Genomic DNA, 20,660 nt, shown 5'->3' on the forward strand with positions numbered 1-20,660 from the left:
AATTCTATGCTTTTTGGTTCTTACATGTAAATTCCACTGTAACCTAGCAAAACAAAATGCACCGGTACCACTCTTTTTAAATGTCACTCTTAACGCAGACTCAGGAGGAACACGAACTCATAGCGAGAGATCACAATGGAGTTACTTAATAATTTGTTTCATTTTCCATATGAACCTCAGTATATTTTTTCCTGCTCAGTGCCATACAATTTTACCGAGAACATTTGTATGCACGTGGAGGCAAAAAATAAATCTAGCTATGAGATATATTCTGTAGAGTGCATTACAGTAAGTGCTTGTAGGTGTGATTTAATGTTTTACAGTGAAATTATGCTTCTGTTAGCAGAAAGTCATCAGCATACTTTTACAGCAGTTCTACTATCTGTCTTTTGATTTTGCTATTAAATCTTAGATGGACTAACTGGGAGCATTATTTGGAAATATTAGGTAATAAAGGACAGTCAGTTATGGTATACTAACAATTGCACTGTTCCAAACTCACAGCTGGGCATATGAACCGGTGGCGCAGGTCCCCTCTGTGCTGGCTACATGAGCTGTATAGCCAGGACAAGACCTGCCAGCTCCACGCTTTTTGTATGCCCCAGGTTTTTTGGCCCTTGTCTCATGCTTCTTTGGGTGTCACTTGAACACCCGCAACTGGTGCACTAAGCTGCTCTCTTGTTCCAGGTCTCCATCTGTCAGACACAGCAGTTGAACCTGCTGCGTGTATAACCCTGAATACCAGGTAATAATACCAAGAGGAAAGTGAAAAGTCCACCTGGTACTTTATATACTAACTGTATTTATTTTAGATAAATATGTACCTGTGCACACACAGAGGCATGTGCATTAAAAAATGGGCTATTTGCACTTCCTCTGAAAAGCTTTCAGAGATATTAATCTTTCGTATTCTAGCACAGCATAGTTCACAGGCTGTATAATACCCTGCAAAAATCCCTTTCATTATCTGTAAACTGCCTCATGATGTTCTATTCATAATTTGCTTTGACATTAAAAATGTTAATATTCTCAATATCTCCTTTCCTTGCTTATGTTCCTCAGGAAGATCTGGCATCCCACAGAAGCCAGATGGTGGCTTGAACTTCACAACTGAGCTGTCTAGCTGCTGCTACAAAAAGGGATGGTTTTCCTCCCTCCTATCTCAACCTGAAGGGCACTTACCTAGCCCTTCCTTTGCACTGACTCTTGTCTAACCCTGCAGTTAACTCTAGGAATGAGCCTATTAATTAGAGACAGCTTAAACTAAGTGACAACCAATGTTTGAACAAGGAAGCAAGACCACTGTGAGAATACCTCCTGGGCTACCTGAGGAACACCTGCAGCAACGCAGCCAGCAGGGCTGGGGACTCATCAGCCTGGGCTTGTCCCACAGCACATGGCTGTGGCAAGAATCCAGAAACCAGATCATGGTGGTGAAAGAGCTCCAAGATGAAGCCAGCATGTCAGTCTGGAGCCCAGGACCAGTTATGGTAACTAGGGCAGCCCACAGGGACAAGGCAAGTCTCAAATCAAGCCAGAAAGCAATGCCAGGACAACACAGACCTACAGCATAGCTCAGGTAAGAACTAAGGGCCCAAGGCTGAGCTTGAATGGGCTTCCTGTGGCCTTGGGCAGGGAGTGTGGGGTGGAGGCCTCAGGTGAGGCTGATTAGGCCATTAAGGCCCATTAGTGTATGCTGAGCCCTGACAATTACTCCTTTTGATGGGCTACCAAATTGTCTTCAGCCTGACATCAGATTACACCTCCGAGCGCACATCCTCACATTGCCAAGGCGGTAGCAGCCAGAAAACAACTGAAAATACTTGAAAGCCCCAACACCTGAACTAGAAAATAGCCTGTGGCTACAGGACACCACAGGGCAAGAAATGGGTCAGAGCTGGAGGACACAGCAGTCTGTGAAAGGTGGAAAGAGAGAGAAAGAGCGAGCCCTTGAAGAGATTTTTTTACTCTCCCCACCAGAACACCAGGGCCCAAACAGTGCGTGCCCTCACCCCCTTTGAGACCAAAAATCCTTCAAAAGGAAGATGGGGGCCTATGACTAAACCCAAAGAGCGATGGACGCTGCCGATGCTGCCAGCGGATGCGCTGGGGTGGCCGAGCAGGACCCCAGCTCCATGGGGGGCGATGGCAGCGAGCTGGTGTGTGGCAGAGCGAGCCGGCAGGGACGGCAGGAGCTGGCACGGCTGGAGGCTGGAACAGCCGCCTGCTTGGCTGCCTGGCAGTGCCGTGCCACCCTGCCACAGGCTGGGGTTTGGTGCTCCTGTGGGTCTGCGGGTGAGGAGCTTTGAGGATTTGCTATGATAGATGGCTCAGGGGAATTGGGTTTTCAGTGAAGCTGGGCTGCTCGGGGCTGGTGCTGTGGGATAGTTGGTACCTTCCCAGCAGGTGTTTCATTCACCAGCCCAGCCGGCTTGGCAAAGCCAAGGAGCACCAGGAGGAGTTTTGCCACCTGCACTTTCCCATCAGTGACACTTTTTCTGTGGGGAGCTTTTCGTAGAAACATAGAATGTCAGGGATTGGAAGGGATCTCAAAAGCTCATCCAGTCCAATCCCCCAATGGAGCAGCAACACCCAGATGAGGTTACACAGGAATGTGTCCAAGTGGGTTTTGAATGTCTCCAGAGTAGGAGACTCCACAACCTTCCTGGGCAGTCTGTTCCAGGCTCTGTCACCCTCACTGAGAAGAAGTTTCCTCTCATGTTTAAGTGGAACCTCCTGTGTTCCAGTTTGTACCCATTGCCCTTTATCTTACTATTAGTTGTCACCGAGAAAAGCCTGGCTCCATCCTCCTGACAATCACTCTTTTTACATATCTACAAACATTAATGAGGTCACCCCTCAGTCTCCTCCAAGCTGAAGAGACCCAGCTCCCTCAGCCTCCCTTTGGCCCCTCGGCGGCAGGAGGTCTCATCCCTCCGTCGTTTTCAGCACGCTCCTCACACCACACATCTCACCCCATCTTCGCTCAGGTTTTGGCATTAAAACAGTAGCTCAGCCGGCCTCGTTCCCTCGCCGCCCCTGAGGATGCTGGCGGCGGTTGGGCACGAACCCGCCCGCCCGCTCCGCTTCGCACCGGCTCGCAGGGGCGAGGCCGCGAGATCGGACGTCATTGCGGGCTGGGGTTGTCGCGCCCGCCCTCGCCGCCGCGCGCAGGGCGGGGCGGATCAGCCATCTTGGGCTCGCTGGGCCGTGCCTGCGAGCGGGCGGGGGAGGAGGGAGCGCCCGCCTTGCGGAAGTGCCCTCAGTCCGCGCCGCCGAGCCCCGCCGGAGCGCGCCCAGGGCTGCCGCCGTCCCCAGCACCGCCGCTACCCAGGAGCATGGCAGGGCGGCTTCCGGCCTGTGTGGTGGACTGCGGCACGGGGTGAGCGACGGCCGGGGCGGCCGCTGACAGCTCGGTGCCGCCCGGGGCGGGGCCGGGCGGGTTCCGCTGCCGCAGATGGCGGCGGGGGTCGCGCTGCCCGCGGCGGGGCTGGGGCCGGGTTGGGCAGCCGCGCTAGAGCCAGTAGTGAGAGGGCTTGGCCGGGTGGGGGGTGATCAGCCCGCTGCCTTCCTTTCCTCTCCGGTCTCCTCCGCCGGGCCTGCCGCGGCCGCCCGCTGGGGAGGGTGTCCCGGCGCGGCCCCGCTCCCCGCCCTCAGCAGCCGGATGGCACCGAGGCCGCGCCGGCCGGGCCCCCTGCCCGGCTCCTCACCCCCTGGAGCCCTCGGGCCGCTCGGAGCAGCCGCCTCCGGCTCGTCGGCCGGTGCGTGTCGGGCTGCGGGGGCACCCTGTGCGGCCAGGGGAGGCGAGCGGGGAGAACGACCGGGCGGCTGCTGGGTGCGGGCTCCTGAAATGCCCTCCCTCAGAGGAGTCATGGTGCTGCCCTGGAAGCTCTTATGTATTTATTATTATTATTATTTTAATACGTGGATAATGCCATTTATTCTGTGTTACTTCTCCCTGTGGAAGGAAAAAAACCCCTCCCCCTCCAGCGAGCAAGCGCAGAGGAACTTCCTTAGTTTTGTCAAAGCCTCTTCCTGCTTTCGGGCTTTTATACCTTATAAGGCAGTTTTCAGTGTCAAACCTGAACCAAATCCGCTCTAGAAACTCTTCTTTTTATTTAGTAGCTACCAGATGATGAAGACAATGCGTTGCCAGTGATATGTAGCATAAAAAGTGATTGGGAGGAGGCCCGTGGGATCCAGACTCCCTTTTCTGCCGTGTCTCGGCTCTTGGAGGCTCGGGGTTGGGGAACAAGCCCTTAGAGGTGTCTGTAGGAAGCCGACCTGGAAGGGCTGCGTGGTACACTTGTAGGAATGTGCTCAGGAAGTGAAAACCGCTCTGTGACTTGCCGTCTGCGGTGTGATTTTTGAAGATGAAGTATTTAATTTTTGGCTTTATGCATCAGGCTTTTACTGGGAAGTAAAGTATTGGTATATTCTCAAGGCTTTTACTCTTTAGCTAGTAGTGATGACATGCTGATTCTTTACCTCGTCTTTTTGTTTCATTTCTCATCCAACTTGCTAAAAATAATCAAAGAAATTTCAGTGACTGTAGTACAGGTACAAACATTTACAATATTCTGAAAGGGCATGTTCTTTTGAAATCCAGGTGCTTGTTTTTTGAAAGCACATGCTCATATTCTATTGAAATCTATTTGATGTGTAACATTAATAAATCGGTCTTTAAGAAGAGCAGGCATGTGTGTATCTAATGTCTATATGTTTAACAGTTGTATGAAGAAATCATACCTGTAGTTAGAACAAGAACTAAAATCTTGAGTTTTGTGGGATTGAGGAAGGTTAGCCTAGCAGGAGTGAGAGTGTAACTGAATGTAATGGAAGTACACATGGGTTTAACATGATGTATATATGCACTGTTTATCTTTCAAAAGAGAATATCTGTAATATACCCTGCCACATGCCACCAGAGGCTTTTTCCTATCTCACATGTTTCTACATTGCAGGTAGTCCCATTAAAGTCAGTAATTATGTCTTTATAGGTTTGCAAAATATAGGTTGTGATCACTGCAGTAGAGAGATTTGCTTAGAGCTTTCAGTGATACCAAGCAGGAACAACATGCTAGCATATAGCCACAGAAATTACTTAGTCTTTTTAAAGTGGGAGGTGTACCAAGGGGTCTGGGTGTTAAAATAATTGCTCCTGGGGAAGACCTGCGCGTAAGTGCTCCATTAAACAACCTCAACGCACAGGGCGTGCTCTGTAACCTTCTTGTATATGATGTTCACCAAGTCTCGCTCCTATTTTATTTGTATATATCCATTCAGTCTTCAAAGATCTTTCTAAGGTACTGCTTTACTGTGCACTTGTAGTTTTTGTTTTGTTTTGTTTTTTTTTAACATGGTACCGCTTATTCTCCTGTTCAAGATTTTTCTTTCTGATGCACTTCATAGTCTGAGGTTGTTCTTCCATTAAGTTCTGCTTCAGGAAACTGGGGGCAGATTTTTAGCATTGAAAACATTACAAAGCATTGGAGTTGTTGGAATTCATTGATTTCAGTAGTCAAAAGATATGAAGTGGTGAATTTACAAAGGAAAAATGTAATACTTGGGATAAATAAGGAGCAGGTGGGTAGCAGTGTAGTGGGATGTGATAGCATAATCATGCTCATACTTTTTTTTTTTAATCAGTGCAGCCCTCCCACCCCATCTCTGTTAGTGTGTATAAGCCAAAGCATGACACATAAATTGTCTGCCTTGTGCGTTCTGTGGATCAGTTGAGGTCTCACCAAGCATACTGTCTTGTCTAACAAATAAAGCAAAAAAGGTGAAGATAGCCCCTGAAAACAGGAAAAGAGGTCTCAAAAATACAACCAAAGCAGAAAGGTTGAAACAAATGGCCTTATTTAGAACAGGCAAGGCTTTAAAAGTGCACAGTTTTTCCAGTAAGTAGGTTTGGTATTTTTTTAGATGGAGAGGATGATAATTAATTTACAGTCCAAGGAGAATTTACCTTAGCAGCAAAAGAATAGATTTAGGAGAGGTTTTAAGGGTGTCTTCCTATGTGGCTTGTGCATGTAGCTGCAGGTTCAGTTTGTTCATCTGAGTGTGTGTGTGTGTGTGTGTTCATTTTTGCCAGCTAATATTGATGGGAAGGAGGTGGATGAGAAAGGTGACAGAGTTGTGCTTTTCACCATCAGCCTGCACAGATTAGACAGATTTCAAGAACCCCTTTCGAAGCATAAAGAGACCAAAGCACAGAAGAGGTTGGGGAGATTATGTGAACCTTGTTTAAGACTGTAACAAGTTAGTCAAACTTTTTAGGGCTCATCCAAGTACCTGTCATAAACCTAGAGCTGCCATGTGGGTGAAGTCAGTGACACGGCAGTCAGATTATGGGTGAAGCAGAAGTTGTTCCAGTGTTACATTTGTTAGTGTCAACTTTGCATTCTTTGCTTAAGTAAACCTGATATCTAGAACATAAGGTAATGGATACCTACTAAGAGCGGGTAGAGACTGTGAATGGGACTTATGTCGAACTAGTGTATCTAAGGGTTGCATACAAAAATAGTAATAAAAAAGATTACATTTAAAAATTTAAAAAGAAAAATAATGTAGTGCTATTTCCAGAAAGTATACGGACAACACACCAAAGAAAGAAAAAAGCTCTTTCTAATATTGTAATCTCAGTAGGCTGCAGTCTTTTGCTCTGTACCTTTTGGGTGATTGAATAGTTCTTGCTGCCTGTTCTATAGGCAAACAGCACGACCTGCAAGTCGTGATAAAAAGCTCTTCCTACGCCACTTCAGAATTTAGCTTGATTAGATTGACAAGTAGATTTTAGCTGTGTCTTTCTGTGTGAATGCATTTTTTTTTCCCTTAATATAAACTTCTATAACACTGAATTAGCTCACTTGGGATGGCAGATAATTGCAAGTGTTCAAATTAATGACTCTTCAGCTGAGCTGAAGTAAGTGGCTGTGTAACCTGCTGCAGTTCCAAAACGAGAGCTTAATTTTAGCACTGGAAGTGATTTAAAGAAAAGTATTTTCTGTACCTAGACTCACTTTTCTATAGGCTGGTGTGCAGTTTTTCCTGTGGCTGTCAGGCGGATCCATTACCAATCAATACTTGAGTGTCGTAGGTGACCAGCTTCTCTGATCTACTCCAGATTCTTTTTGGTGGTAGGGTCAGTATGTTGGTTTGCCTTGAATAAATTGGTTGTGTGATTGCGTGAAAAGAATTTCTGTTGTCTCATATGTTGCTTTGTTTTATCTCCTCTCATATGCCAAGCTGGGCCCCTTTTTCACTTCTATTACACAGGTTACAAAAATGGGTGTTGTTTAGGTTTTTATCTTCTTTTTTCCTGAATTCTAGGGGAGAAGGAAAGGTTTTGGAGCTGGCTGGAGAAAGCCCCGCTCTTTGTGGTAGAAGCATGAGAGTCCCTTGAAACCTCACAGCCGTCTGGGTTCCCTCTGAGCCGAGAGCCTGGAACACTGAGGCTGCTCAGGATTTCCAGCCTTGCTTGACGTGAACTTGCAAACTGTTCTTTGAAATGAATTGTGTCTCTGAGAGTTTCTTGGCTGTTCAGTTGCTATAACCAGTTTTGGTGTAAATGAGGGAAGGATAAACTTGGGCATGTGAAATCTCAGAGAAACTGAATTCCTGGCTGGTGTTTGAGTGGTGTGGGCTGTGGAGTGAGATTTGCATTGGGGGGTTCTCTACAAATCCTGCTTCTTTTGTTAATTTTAATGCAACAGCTGTATGGCTTCATACTCTTAAGCGGAGCGAAGTATTTATGGGTTGAGTGTCCTCTGGTGTGAGAAGTTATGACAGGATTGTGTCATTCTGTTTCTCTTCTGGGTTTTGACCTGGTAGTGCAAATGAGTACAAGATCCATGAAAACTAGTAATCTTCGATAGACAGTGAAGATAAGTGAGGTGAGAAATCCAGTGCTATAAAAACAAGGTAGGGGAAGTATTGTAGCAGCCTGTATTTTGTTTACTCTGCAGCTTTTTTAGTATCTTATACTGGACCTTGAAATGATTCTTTCCCAGTGTTCCAGACATGCCTTATTTCTGCAGATTCTCAGATCATAACTTCTCTTTAGTATAAATATTTCAGCACTGTGATGTTCTTGCAGTTAATATTTCAATTGGATATCTTGTCATGACCTTTCACGGGTTCCAGTCTTCAAGAAAATGTGCTCTTTTGGGATGAGTTTTCTCTATGTTGTGTCATCCCAGAAGTAATTTTTCAGTGTGGAAAGCATGAACAAAATAATTCCTTAATGGAATATGGAAAAAAATACTCTTCCAGGATTTTAAGAGTATCTTTTGCTTGCCAGTAGCTGAAGTGGTTAGGGAGGGTTAGGGAAATGCTGTGTCCTTAACGTGGAAAAACGAGTTGTGCTAGATTGAGAGATGTGGTTTAATATATATATATATATTTAATAATTGCAAATAGGTTCTGAAGACCTATGATGACCTGTGTGTCTCTTAAATGATTCTAATACATCACAGTCCATGTTGCAACACTAAATGAGCCACTTTCCATGTCCTGCTGGTGCGTGCAGGGAAGTTTGTGCAGCCCCTGAGCCCAGAGTATGGCCCTGGCTGGGGGAGGTTGGAGGGAGGTGGGACAGGGCAGGTTCCCTGCTTGTTTCACACTCCTTATTTATTCCCCACCATGAATGTTCTGCCCAGAAAATATGTTGATTGCATGAGTGTGACGTGTAGTTGTTCATCTAAATTAGTTGAAAATACAGCTTCTAGGAGTTCAAAAGAACTGTACTGGTTCCTGAGTAGTAATCTGTCCTCTGTGTTATTTTGTAGTATAAGATACTTTGCAGTTGGTCTTCTAGGTCATGCAATTTAAAAGTTTCAACATTGTGTTTTGACATTTAGTTTCATCATTGCTTGCTTGCTTTGGGAAATACAAAAAGACTTTGACAATTTCAAACAAACTTTTTTTTTTTTTCACTTGTAATTTTGGTAAAAGAGTCCTCATTTAAAGCCTTTAAGGAAAAAATGTTAAATTTGAAGGTAAAATAACTGAAATAATATTTTAGTTTGTCCCAAATAAAATTCTTGAGTTCTTTCCTCCTCTGCTTAAGAAAAATAATCTATATTGCTTTAGTTTTTAATTTTTGTTCTGTTTTAGTCACTGAACTAAAATATATTTAGGTGTACCAGTCAGAAATTGTCCTTGTGTAGAGGCTTAAAAGTACCAACTTGATTGCAAACTTTTTAGTGTCCATAGCAGGATTATTTTAACCATCAAAATGAAGCATATGTCCTTTCCAAGTGCTAGTGCTGAAGTGTTGCTTGCTTGCTTTTTTTTTTGAATCAGCTGTCAAGGAGGATTATATCCAAAATCGGAAAAGTAATTCTTTTGTCCACTGACTTAATGTAGGATATAACGTAACTAATTTTTTTTTTCTGTTTGTTCTGATCATGAGTTTGCATTTTTTAGACTAGACATGGAAAAGCTCTAGATAAATTTAGAATTTTTTTGCTGGGGTTTCCTTTTTCTATTATTCTCTTGTGGTCACTGCGAGTGTTTGCAGATGTGCACAGGATGTGTTTTGGCGTGCTCGGTCTGCAGAGAGTAAGATGCAGACAGGAGGTTATCTGTTGACGATACTTTATTTTGATTGTACCCTGCTATCAATGAATGAATCCAAATTTTAATTCTTTAGTTGTTGCAGCATCTCCTACTTATCTATTTTTTCAGTATTAGCATTTTATTTGTCATGACTTGCTTTAGATTTATCATGCTGTTTGTCATTTGCAAGAGCTTTCACAGTGTGACTGCTTGTGTATTTGCAGTCAGACTTGAGAACCTCTGTGATATGATTAAACGAGACCTGCTTTGTATATCAAACAAAATTCAGTGGGATGTTTTTTCCACAGCCTAGTGGGGCGTTTTTTTCTGCAATACAACTGTTTCTAATTGGAAGCCGTCTTTTATTAGAAGCATGGTGTAAGGCAATAAATACTTCATCTGGTGTTTCAATGCAAGCCTGTTCTTGATGGAAAACATTTGGTTACCTGCTGAAGCGGTGACCAGAGTACTGGGCAGGCTGGAGAGTGCTGGGACAGTCCCCTGAGGTGCTGCTGTGGCTGCTCCTCTCCTGGTCCCGCTCTGCTTATTTGGTTTCATCTCACCCGCTGCTCACATTTCTGTGATGGACCGATAGTGGAGGAGTGATCGGCTCAAAGCTGGAGCTCTCAGGTGCTGAAATTGTACAGATAGCAAGCACAAGTTCTCAACTTATTTTTTTTTTTTTTTTTAATGTGGAATAACATTACAGTTTTAGCCACTGTATTGCATTTGTTTGGAAGAACTTCCAAATCGAGGCAGGTTTATATCAGCCGTAGCTCTTTCTGCATCCTGTGACTTGCATTTTGCCTCTTTGATTTCTTCCAGTGCAGGCTTTTTGCTTGGAAATGATGTAGATTGAGTTGATCTCTGCTTGTCTTATCCGTTGAAAAGTATGTATAGTTAATCTATTCTCCTGGGCTTTTTTCTTTGTGATAGATATCTGTGCAGTGTTCAGCTTATTTTGGGCACGTGATGTAAAAAGTTGCCAAATTAATCCTTCCCTCGTAATAAGTAGTTTATACTATTAAGTAATTAGTCATGCAGACGTCCAAACTTCTGGGACATTCTTTCCTCGTTATTTGGAAACATTACATGGAGTAGTCAGGCTGTGGAAAATGCTCAGAAAACTTGCATAAAAATTAAATATAAACTTATTTAAAGATCTGGCAGTATAGGTTAGTATTGTGGGGGTGTGGTGTAACACAGCGGCACAGTGAAGACACTTGCTAAAAATGAATTAGTCTAGAAGTCTCAAAGGAAGCAGTGAGTGAAAAGAGAGCATTCTGCTTTCGCCAACACAAACTACTTTCATTCTACAAAGATAATATCCAAAGCTGCTTACTCTTCTTACTTTGAGGAAAACGTAGTCAAAGAAAGCTAACTTTATTTATATTTGTAAAATCCATTTTAAATATTGAATGCTGATATGTACGCAGAAAATAAAGTTGACTAGGATGACAAATATAGATGGCAATATTGTCAAAATGGCTGAATTGGATTTTGTGAGTCTTAAACGCTTAAGTATGGACTGGTTCTCAAGCACGCTTTTCATGGCTCAATCATAAGCTAGAGTCTTTTGGTAATTAATGCTTCCTGTTTATTTTCAGGAGAACAGCACTTTTCCAGAGTTTAGCTGTCAATGCTGTTGTTTATTTTTATTTTGGTGCAAGTAAACATGGAGCAAATTTGAAAGTAGATTCCTTCTACTCCGTACAAAATGTTAGTGAAATCAAAAGCTGCACAATGTGGTAGATTCCTCTCCAGGCTGGTGTAAAAACTCATTACATTGTAAGTGAGTTTACTCTGCATGCTGTGTAGCACACGCTACTGTTGCCTCTGTGTTCCTCTTAGTAACTTACCTGAATGGGTCTGGTCTGCTCTTTGTGGCCATGACTTTGCGGTTTTTCACTACATATTTTTGCTACGTTTTACAAGCATTATGGTCCTGTTTGTATTTTGAGTTGTAGCTGCTGATAAAAAGCAGCACTGGATAAATATTCTAGATAAAAATAAAGATACTTTGAAAGGTAAGTTAACCTTTCTAGAAGTGTGTGTGTGTGTTTTCCTCTTTAGAAAATAAATGTTTGTTAGATGCATTTCTCTTTGAAACTGTTTTTGAGCTCACTTTTTAAATTGCATCTCACTTCAGTCTGCTTATAGTTTGTTTTACTGTGACAGTTGCCATATGTAGCAAAGAAGTATTTGTTGTAAAGCTGAAAATAGTTTCAGATAAACAGTAATGTAGTTAATTCCAAGGCCAGGGTTGCAGCTTCTTACATTTGTAACACCTCTGGTGTCTAGGGGTCCTATATGTCTTTGAAATATGACATTTTACTATCCCCTATGTCTCATCTACAGCTTAACAAGATTCTTCATCTGAGAGCACCTCTAATCTTGTGTGGTTTTGCCATTTATAGAGCTAATTCTTTGGCTTTCACTATTGATTACTTAAAACGTTTTCAATCATCAAGTGTTTTAAAACTTGACAGAAGCAATTTCAATTTAAAATGCAAACTAGTGACGTGTAAAAGGTAATATATATTTTAGCTAAAGATAGAAAAATATGAAAGCCATGACTCATTTCAAATATTTTGCTATCTTGTGTATTATCAAGGACATTTGAAAAGAGATAGTAAACTAATTTATTAATACAAGTCCCATTTTCCTAATATAATCAGTTCCTTCAGGGACTTTTCATCTGCTGCTGCTTAACCAGTTTGCACCTGATGCCAGAGCTGGAAACTTTTTTAAAGGGGCAGAATGGCTTTCCTCTTTTATCATCATTTTCTTATTACTTCTCTTTATGGAGACTTGAAAAGTAAATACTCCCAAGGCTTTTCAGTCTCATCTGGTGTACAAGGATAGATGAAAAGCAACAAAAGCAACAAAAAACCCCATAAAATCTTGTTCAGGCTTTTCAGTCACATAAGGCCCTATGTGTGAAGACTAGGGGCCCATCCATGAGAAGTTTTCAGCTTTTTTTTAAAAGCAGTTATAGTACCAAAAGGCATCAGACAGGAAGAGCACTGTACAAATCTTCAATTCTGTCTAGGTAGAATTGATGCACTTAAAACAGGAAAGCATATTAAGTCCTTTTTGGTGAAATCTTTGATGGACAGACCATCTCTAAGGAGCTGGTGACTGAAGAGCAGGATAGAATCTCTTTTTCCATCTGGTTGAAAAACTAGGAATTTTTGCCATTTGATTTATTTCATGCGCTTTTGAATATATTATATTACTGTGTGTGTGTCTCTTCCTTAGAATCTCCACACTTCCTGGGCTTTTCTGGAGTGCCTTCTACAACTTGCTCAATTAAAATTTTCCTAGAATTAAGATAACTCTGCCAGCAATGAATTTTACTGTTGTGTGCACACCTACAACAAAGAATTTACACCTTAAGTTTCATCTGCACTGTCTTGTGTGCCTTTAGACAGTGGCCTGCTGGGAAACTGAAATTGTAAAATGACCTTTCTTGGTTTTGTGTTTTTTTTATCTTGAGCCATTTATAATAATGTTATTTACCTAATTGTAATTTAAAGATACAGTGCTTGAAACTTCATAAATTGAAATATTAAAGAAAAATATTGTGCGATCATTTAAACTGTTTCTCTGTAAAATTTGCTATGCAGCACAGTGTCAAGCAATGATAGAGGAGATCTTTGTAAACAAAGGTTATTTTAGCAAGCAGATTAATATATAAATGTTATAGTGGTCCTTACTGGTGTTCAAGTAGTACATGTGGAAGGTTTATTGCTGTGGTGTCTTGGGAGAAGTGACATTGTGAGATTGGATTTAAATGATGAGATGGTTTGCAGACCATGTTAACGAAGGCAATTCCTGTGCAAAGGCAACAGACTTGGTAAGATTCTTCACTATTCTTTGGTTTACATGATTGAGGCTTTTGTCTGTTTTTGGAGTTTCTCTTCGCTCTTGGTTGATCCAAATAAAAGGCCTCATGCAGCCATTTATTCTGTTAAATTATTTGGATTAAACCCACGAAGGAGCTTCAGAAAGCTGTGCATTTGGCTGCTCAGCGTGGGGTTTGGAGACATGAGCATCTAAGTGGGGATTCTCTGAGCAGGACAACAGAAAAGCCAGGGTGCATTTAAATTTCCAGGTAGTAGGCATATGATTTCAAACTCTAGGTTAATAGTTTAATCAAATAATGATTTCCAGGCCTGGAACTCCGGGGTTGTGGTATCACTATGGCATTCATGAATTAGCAGGGACTGCTTTTTTTTAAACCAGTCATCTCTTACTGTTTCTTTTAAGCAGCCAGTGTTCCCTTGTGTGCAGCTGTTAACGTGTGGTGATTATTTTTGACTCTCATTGGCATAATATCACTTCAAAAGCTCAAGATTTCTTCCAGGAAGCAATACATAGCATATCTGTACGGTGTCTGTATCCGTGCCTCTATGGTCATGGAATAAAAATCATTAAACAGTCTTTGGAGTTGGGATCAAGACTCTAATTGTACCTTGTCTAAGATATGTGTTGTGGTTACTGGGCAATCATCTTGCTTTCTGTTGTTGACTCTCATTTCTTCAAATCTTTTCCACATGTTACAGGAAAGAAATGCAAAGCACTGCTGCCTCAGGAGGGTTTATAAGCAAGTGGCAAGAGGCTCTTGTGGGAAATGGGAAGTTGGCTCTAAACCCATTTGGGTGGAGGAAGATATGGACTGCAGATTTCCTGCTGCTTGAGCAAGTGTGGTACCTTGGAGAAAGGCAGTATCAGCTTACTTGTAAGAATAAACACAGTTTAGCATGTAAAGCCAAATCCTATAACACTTGCTTGGAGCGTGACCCCTTGGATGGGTTCTGCATAGGGCTTTGCAGAGGTGTGTTGAGTTAGAGAAACCTTGCTGGGCTTGTTGCACGGGCTGTGGTATACACCCAAGCAGAATTTTAGGACTTAAACACCCAAGCTAACATGTATGCTGTACAGGTTACTGTACTTGAGAAGCCCGTTGCATCTGCAAGGTAGGATACAAGGCAATTAATGTGTTGTGTTTTGAGTGGGAGCTTGCACAGAAGGATTGCTGTGGCTCAGGTGGTGGACAGTAATTCAGAACCATCATGAAAAGACAGCAATTTGATGAACAAAAACAAGGAAAAAAAAGCCCTCTGAAAAATAATCCTTATATATATATATGTATGTATATATTTTTTTTCCCAAACTTTATAGGCCTTGAAGTTGAACCAGAAAGAGACCGTTGTGGTTTCAGCCTAGTCCTGACTTTCCAGAGAGTTTCAGGTTTTACTCCCACCTCCCTGCAGAGAAGTAGTGGTTTCTGTTTGGTTTTGAAGTTGCATTGCATCTTTCTAGCGGGGCCAGTGTTGGAGGTGCATCTTATCCCTGTTTGTGTGTGCATTTAGAAAAAGTGTTCTATGCATGAAATTGCTTTTAGGAATTAGGAATAGGTCATTAGGAATAGCTGAGGGGCAGGCGTTAGCCCAAGTTTGCTCTACAGAAGATGAAGATGTGGTGACATTTGTTTTCTAGTGCTCTTCTCTGCTTGTGCTTGGCTAACTTGTCTTTGCATGGAGCTGTCAGCAAAATGACGAGGATACAACTTGTGTTGGGCCACCCCATTTCTGTTGTACTTTTTAGAGCAGCTAAACAACTGTATTGCCCACAAAACAGTTGTCCCACTATTCCTCATCCTTTTGTTAAAATTGCAGTTGTGCTAGAACTAGGGCATGCAGCTTTGGCAGGATACATACAGAATGACGTTGTGGACAGGAAAGAAGTGGAGCAAAAGCACATGGTCATGGTTTGTGGTTTGCAGACGGATGTTCTGTTAATGACATTCTCATTAGAAATTCTTACCCCAAGTGCTGTTTCCTTTTGGCTTTAAAATTGTCTGCATGACTAATACGTAAGTAACTTTCAAGTGACATTGCTTTCATGTTGTAGCCTCAGAAACATATAGTCTAGGTGAGAGAGCACACACAAGAAATCCCATTAGTGCATCTGAGAACATTGTGGGAGGCCTGTATCTGTCCTTCCAGAGATCTCCCGGCCAGATCAGCACAGAGCTACTTTGCAGTTTCAGGGTGTGAGTTTGAGGTAGATGTGACTCTTGAGATACTTCTCCACTGATAGTTGAGATGTGGATTAGCAGAGTTAACTCAGCGGGAACCTTCATTAGTGGCTCCTTCCACCCCATTTGTGGTATGCATGTCCCCTACAAAAAAATCATATTTTGTTTGTCACATCATTACATCTGCATAGGTGCCAGAGGATGGTTTGTGAGACCCCATTCATTGCCTTTTGGAGAAGATGTTGCAGGGCAGTCACTGGGGAATATCAGCACTATACATATATATATATATATATTGAGATAGTAAGCGGGGTGTGTGTGTATGTTTCTCTAGATACTGACACACGTGTATGGAGACTGTGGACTGCTTTTGCATACTTTGTAGCTTATCCTCTAAAGTAAATCTGAAGGTCATGATTATCCAACAGCATTTTTTGCCATGTTTGCCCCTTCCCCCCTCACTCCCCTTCTCCTTTTCTACTTCATTGAGCCAACAGGTCCACAGAAACACTTCAGGAATCTGAACATGGAGAAATGAACGAAAAACATCTGAATGATCAAAGTTGAATTCAGGTTTTCACCTTTGGGATTTTGTAAATCATTTCTGTGTTACAGATTTTAATAGAAGCTTATACCTTTATACTCATGTGTACAGTGCCTTGCTCTCTTACTGCTGAGTGCCCCAAATTCTGTGTGGGGAAAACTGGGTTCATGGCTCATGAAATGACCTGTGCGCTCTTATTTCCATGGAAGTCCCTCCTGCCTCTCCTCAGACTGATGTTGCAAGCAAGACAAGCAGTGATTTACTGGAAAACTGTGGTCCAGTATTGGTATTGCCTTACGATATCTTGAATATCAGGATTTTTTTCCATCGTGGCAGGGATTGCTGCTCTGAAGAAGACAGGGTGTGCCTCGTTCCCCTGTGAATCAGGTGTTAGTCAGACACACTTTGTCCTTCATGTGGAAATCTGGCTTGCCCGTGGTATCTTTTTTTCATGTGACTTGGATACTTACTTCAAGTGACAGTGGTAGAATAGATCTGATCAGTCTGAATAAAGCCTTATGTTTGCAAAGTTAATTTTTAAAAAAGCTCACTGTTATTAGATTGTGCATTTGGAGAACTGAAGGTTTTTGTCAACTTCTGTTCATTTTTGAACTTACCTTTGTTGTGTCACCTATCACATTTTTAAGCTCAGTTTTAACTCGGGAGTATCTACATGTTTAGCTATGGAAGTCAGGCTCCCTGTCAGTGCAGCCGTGCCGCAGAAGGTGAGCCTGGGGCTGGGCAGGCAGGTGTGAGGCGCAGGAGGTGCCAGTGGGTCCCTGCCCTGACTCGTGGGCAGGCAGTGGTGACATTCCTGATGCCCAGAGTGTGGCCAGGACATCTTGGTACAGTAGGGATGTGAAACCTTGCGTTGGAGACTTGTGGCTGTAGTGCTTTAATATTCAGACACCAGAAGCCACACACAGTTTTTTTCCTTCTTTCAGAAGCTTAAAAGCGTTACTTTTTTCATAAGTCAGGAGACTTCTTGCTGAGCAGGCCATAGTATTTTTAGATACGCTGATTTAATGTCTGAATACAGTCTTTTTATGTAAAATGCATCTTTCATTTGGCTGTTTTTCTTGCAGTCTGTGGCTGTGTGTGTGCTGGGCAGCCTCCCACACCACAAGCAGCTACGCAGCCTGTTACCTGCCACAGTTCAGCTTTGCTTTTCTTTGAAATGCTGAGTTTAATAATCAAATGGTTTTAACTTTTTTGGCTTGTTAAGGCACTTCTGATCTAGTTGTGAGTTTATGCAGCCTTCAGGCCCCGAAGTTCCTCTGTAGATTCAGCTTTAAAAATCCACACGTCGCGGTTCTGGATTTGCAGGGGAAGGTAGAGGGTGTGAGTCAGTACTCACTGGTTTTCTTACTAATTTTCTTGTGGAACTAGAAGCCTCTTAAAACAATGTTGGTACAGTGAACGGTTTTATTCTGCATGACAGTTTATTGAAACATCATATTGTGGAAGTCTGGATGTGTCTTTTAGGAACTACATATTTAGGAAGAAAAGTTTAAAACATTTGTAACTCGAGTCTGCAAAATCTGAGTTGCATGTCCTGATTTCAGACATGTACAGTGCATCATGCTGATCTCATGAGGGGTGAATTTCTTTATTTCTTTCTGGTATGTAGTTTCTTTTTTTTTTTTTCTTTCCATTATTTATCTTATTTTGCCTGTGAAGTTTTTCAGTAAACTTTCCAGTTGATCAATATGAACTCGAGGGGGTTTTTGCGTGATTCCTCCCAACTGTTGCAGTGTGTTACAGATGAGATCAGGTTTACAGCTTTAAAAATAATAACTCATGCAAAGCCTTTTTTCTGTTAGATGATGTCCTATGCCGTGTGATTTAGAGAGAAATATACCTTCCTTTTGAGAATGCTGTTTTTCCTGGCCCAGCACTAATGGGCAGAATTGTGTAGGCATTAGCGGGCACGTGAGCAGATTGTGAACCGCTGCATCAGTGGCATGGTGGCAATAGCGCTCCTCTTCCAGCCGGCAAAATCCAGCCTCTTACTGTGTTTGCTGCAAGGTGTTTTGCTGTGTTATCGACATAAATTTACAGATTGTTAAAGTCAGTACTGCCTTATACCACCTGAGATCTCCCAGGTTTATATCCAAGTGCTGAAAGCTGTGCAGGTGCTATTACAGTGTTTGGTGCTTTTGCTGATGGTGCTAATTTAGGCAGTACAGCTGCCTGACTTTGCAAAGAAAATAAGAACGTTGTCCCATCTGTGTTGGTTAAAAACTTGTAGGTAGGCTGTAGCTCTTGAATGTCGTGTGCATTTTGGTCTGCACACTTTAGAATTTGCCTGTGCTGTTGTTAACTCTTTTGCAACAACACTTCTAGCAGCTGGATGTTTTTCTAGTTGCTTCTCATGAATACATTTGTAATTTCTTCAGTTTTCTCACATCATAACAATGAAAATGATGTATATGTCCATAGCAAATTCTGGAAATTGGGGAGGGTGGAGGTGTGTAGCTCTTTTCCTCTTGCTTTCGTTACTCTTATTAAACACATTTGCAAGACTGTTTTCAGTGTGTTAACTGGAATTTCTTTTGCTACCACAGTAATTATCAGCTGTCAGTACTTGCCGCCTACGACATTATGTCTTGGGAAATGCTTGTGAAGAAATGATGGCCAGCCCAGCGGGCAGGCCATGGGAAAGGGAATCTTTTCCCCTATAGTTAGCAGTTACAAAAGCACTTATACCACTCATATTATGTGAAAATATTTCTATAGAAATGCTAAGGGAAGAACCACTCTGGCTCAAAGTTATACTTCTAAGCTTTGATAAAGTGAATTACATACTTTGTGTTCTGTAGTAACTTTTTACTAGAGTAGAAGTTAGCAATGATGCTTGATTTGTGTTAGAAAGCATTGTTTTTCCTTTTAAAAAAGATAAGTTTGAGGTTTTTTTAAGGAAATTAAGCAGGTCTTTACGGGAGGAGACTTCATTAAAAAAAGGTGAGATATCTTTGGTATTTGTGGTATTAAGTATTATAACCCAACCTTTTTTGCCTCATTAGGTATACAAAGCTCGGATATGCCGGTAATACTGAACCCCAGTTCATTATTCCTTCCTGTAAGTACTTACTACTTGTGTGTGAATGCTCAAGGTACACTTGGAGTTTCTATAACATGCTATGTAAAAAACCCAAACGTCAAAAATGAGCGATTTGTAAAGACCTCGGGATGGTGACACAAAGTGACAGCATGGCTCTGTTCTGTTTAGAAAGATACATTTGTTATAATATTATACTAATATTTGAAATTAATATCATGGAAGTTGAAACCATATTGAAATATAGTAGTGTGGCTATATTTGCTTTTTAGAAGGTTTTCCCCCTATTAGGGACTTACCATGTTCATGTTAACTAGAAAAAAAATTAAAATCAAATTGTTAATATCCCTAGGGTTAAAAATGTTGTAATTCCCAGATATTTTTAGTGTTATGGTCATGTTCCCTAATTCACTATGTTTTGTAAATAGGACAAGAAATAATTTAGCTTTTTTTTTTTTTTTTAACATGTAAAATTACTTATTTGCTCCCTTTCTTCTGAAGTTTCTCCCACCTGAAGTGATGCAGCTCTGCTCCAGAGAGTGGAACTCAATGGGCTTCCTTTGGAAATGCTTCACCTTTTGATCCCTACACCACTTGGCATTTTGTCATTGTTCATCTGTGCCAAAATAATCACGTATTACATCCTGGTAGAAAGGAATAATTAGTACACCCGGTTTTGCTTGTAAATACAACGGGAAAAGAGCTAGAACTAATAATACTTAAGCAATAGTAGCTGTAAAATAGAACTTGATAGTTTGAACTCTATGCTAATTTTTCTAGAAAACTTGCTTCAAAAAGGAATTTTCACGGAAAGCGGAGGTTAATTAATGCGTTCTCCTGTTTTCATGCAAATGAGAAAATCCTTTCAATCTCCTTTGTATGTAGTTCTTCATTTGTTTTTTTTCATTTGAATTTAATTTGATTTACATCAGTGGTATATAAATTATACAGTTTTGTTTTTCACACAAAAACTAGTTTTAACATCAGATATTTTTTAAGTTACCGACCATTGAAAAAACCCTTACATTGCTCTTTAAACTTCATAGCTGTCTTTACACTAAAAATAGACAAATGGTTATTTTGTGGAATTTCAGATGGAGTTTACATACTTTTTCTGCCTCTTTGGATTTGGTTTATTTAATTCAAAAATCGCTTTCTTGTCATTTCCTCATTTTTACTGTAATCCAAGTTAGATTATTTTACTAAATGCACCAGTTTGCATTAATCCTCTACCTCAAATGAAATAGCACTGGTGTAATCCACATTAGAGAAACAAAAATAGAATATATCAGTACCTAGTTCCAAAATAAAATATTACAAAAACCTGTGGATCTTTTTTGAAGAAATTCGGTGTCTTCAGTTTCCTTAATATTATCCATAGAGGAACAATGGTTTGGTTTCTCCTTTGACTTCCAGCAGTGGTGGCTGCATATTATCAGTTTGAT

General features: G+C 41.6%; 1 protein-coding gene across 1 annotated transcript in view; it reads left to right on the forward strand.

The window, feature by feature from the left end:
- The first annotated feature begins 3,166 nt into the window (after nt 1-3,166).
- ACTR3 (actin related protein 3) overlaps nt 3,167-20,660 on the forward strand; it is a 30,679-nt gene continuing 13,185 nt past the window's right edge. The window contains exons 1-2 of the mRNA XM_065069594.1: nt 3,167-3,382; nt 19,181-19,236. Of these exons, the coding sequence (XP_064925666.1) occupies nt 3,339-3,382; nt 19,181-19,236 (100 nt within the window). The 5' untranslated portion in view covers nt 3,167-3,338. The remainder of the gene's footprint in view (nt 3,383-19,180; nt 19,237-20,660) is intronic.

The sequence above is a fragment of the Columba livia genome, chromosome 7 (genome assembly GCF_036013475.1).
Source record: "Columba livia isolate bColLiv1 breed racing homer chromosome 7, bColLiv1.pat.W.v2, whole genome shotgun sequence".
Lineage (NCBI taxonomy): Eukaryota > Metazoa > Chordata > Aves > Columbiformes > Columbidae > Columba > Columba livia.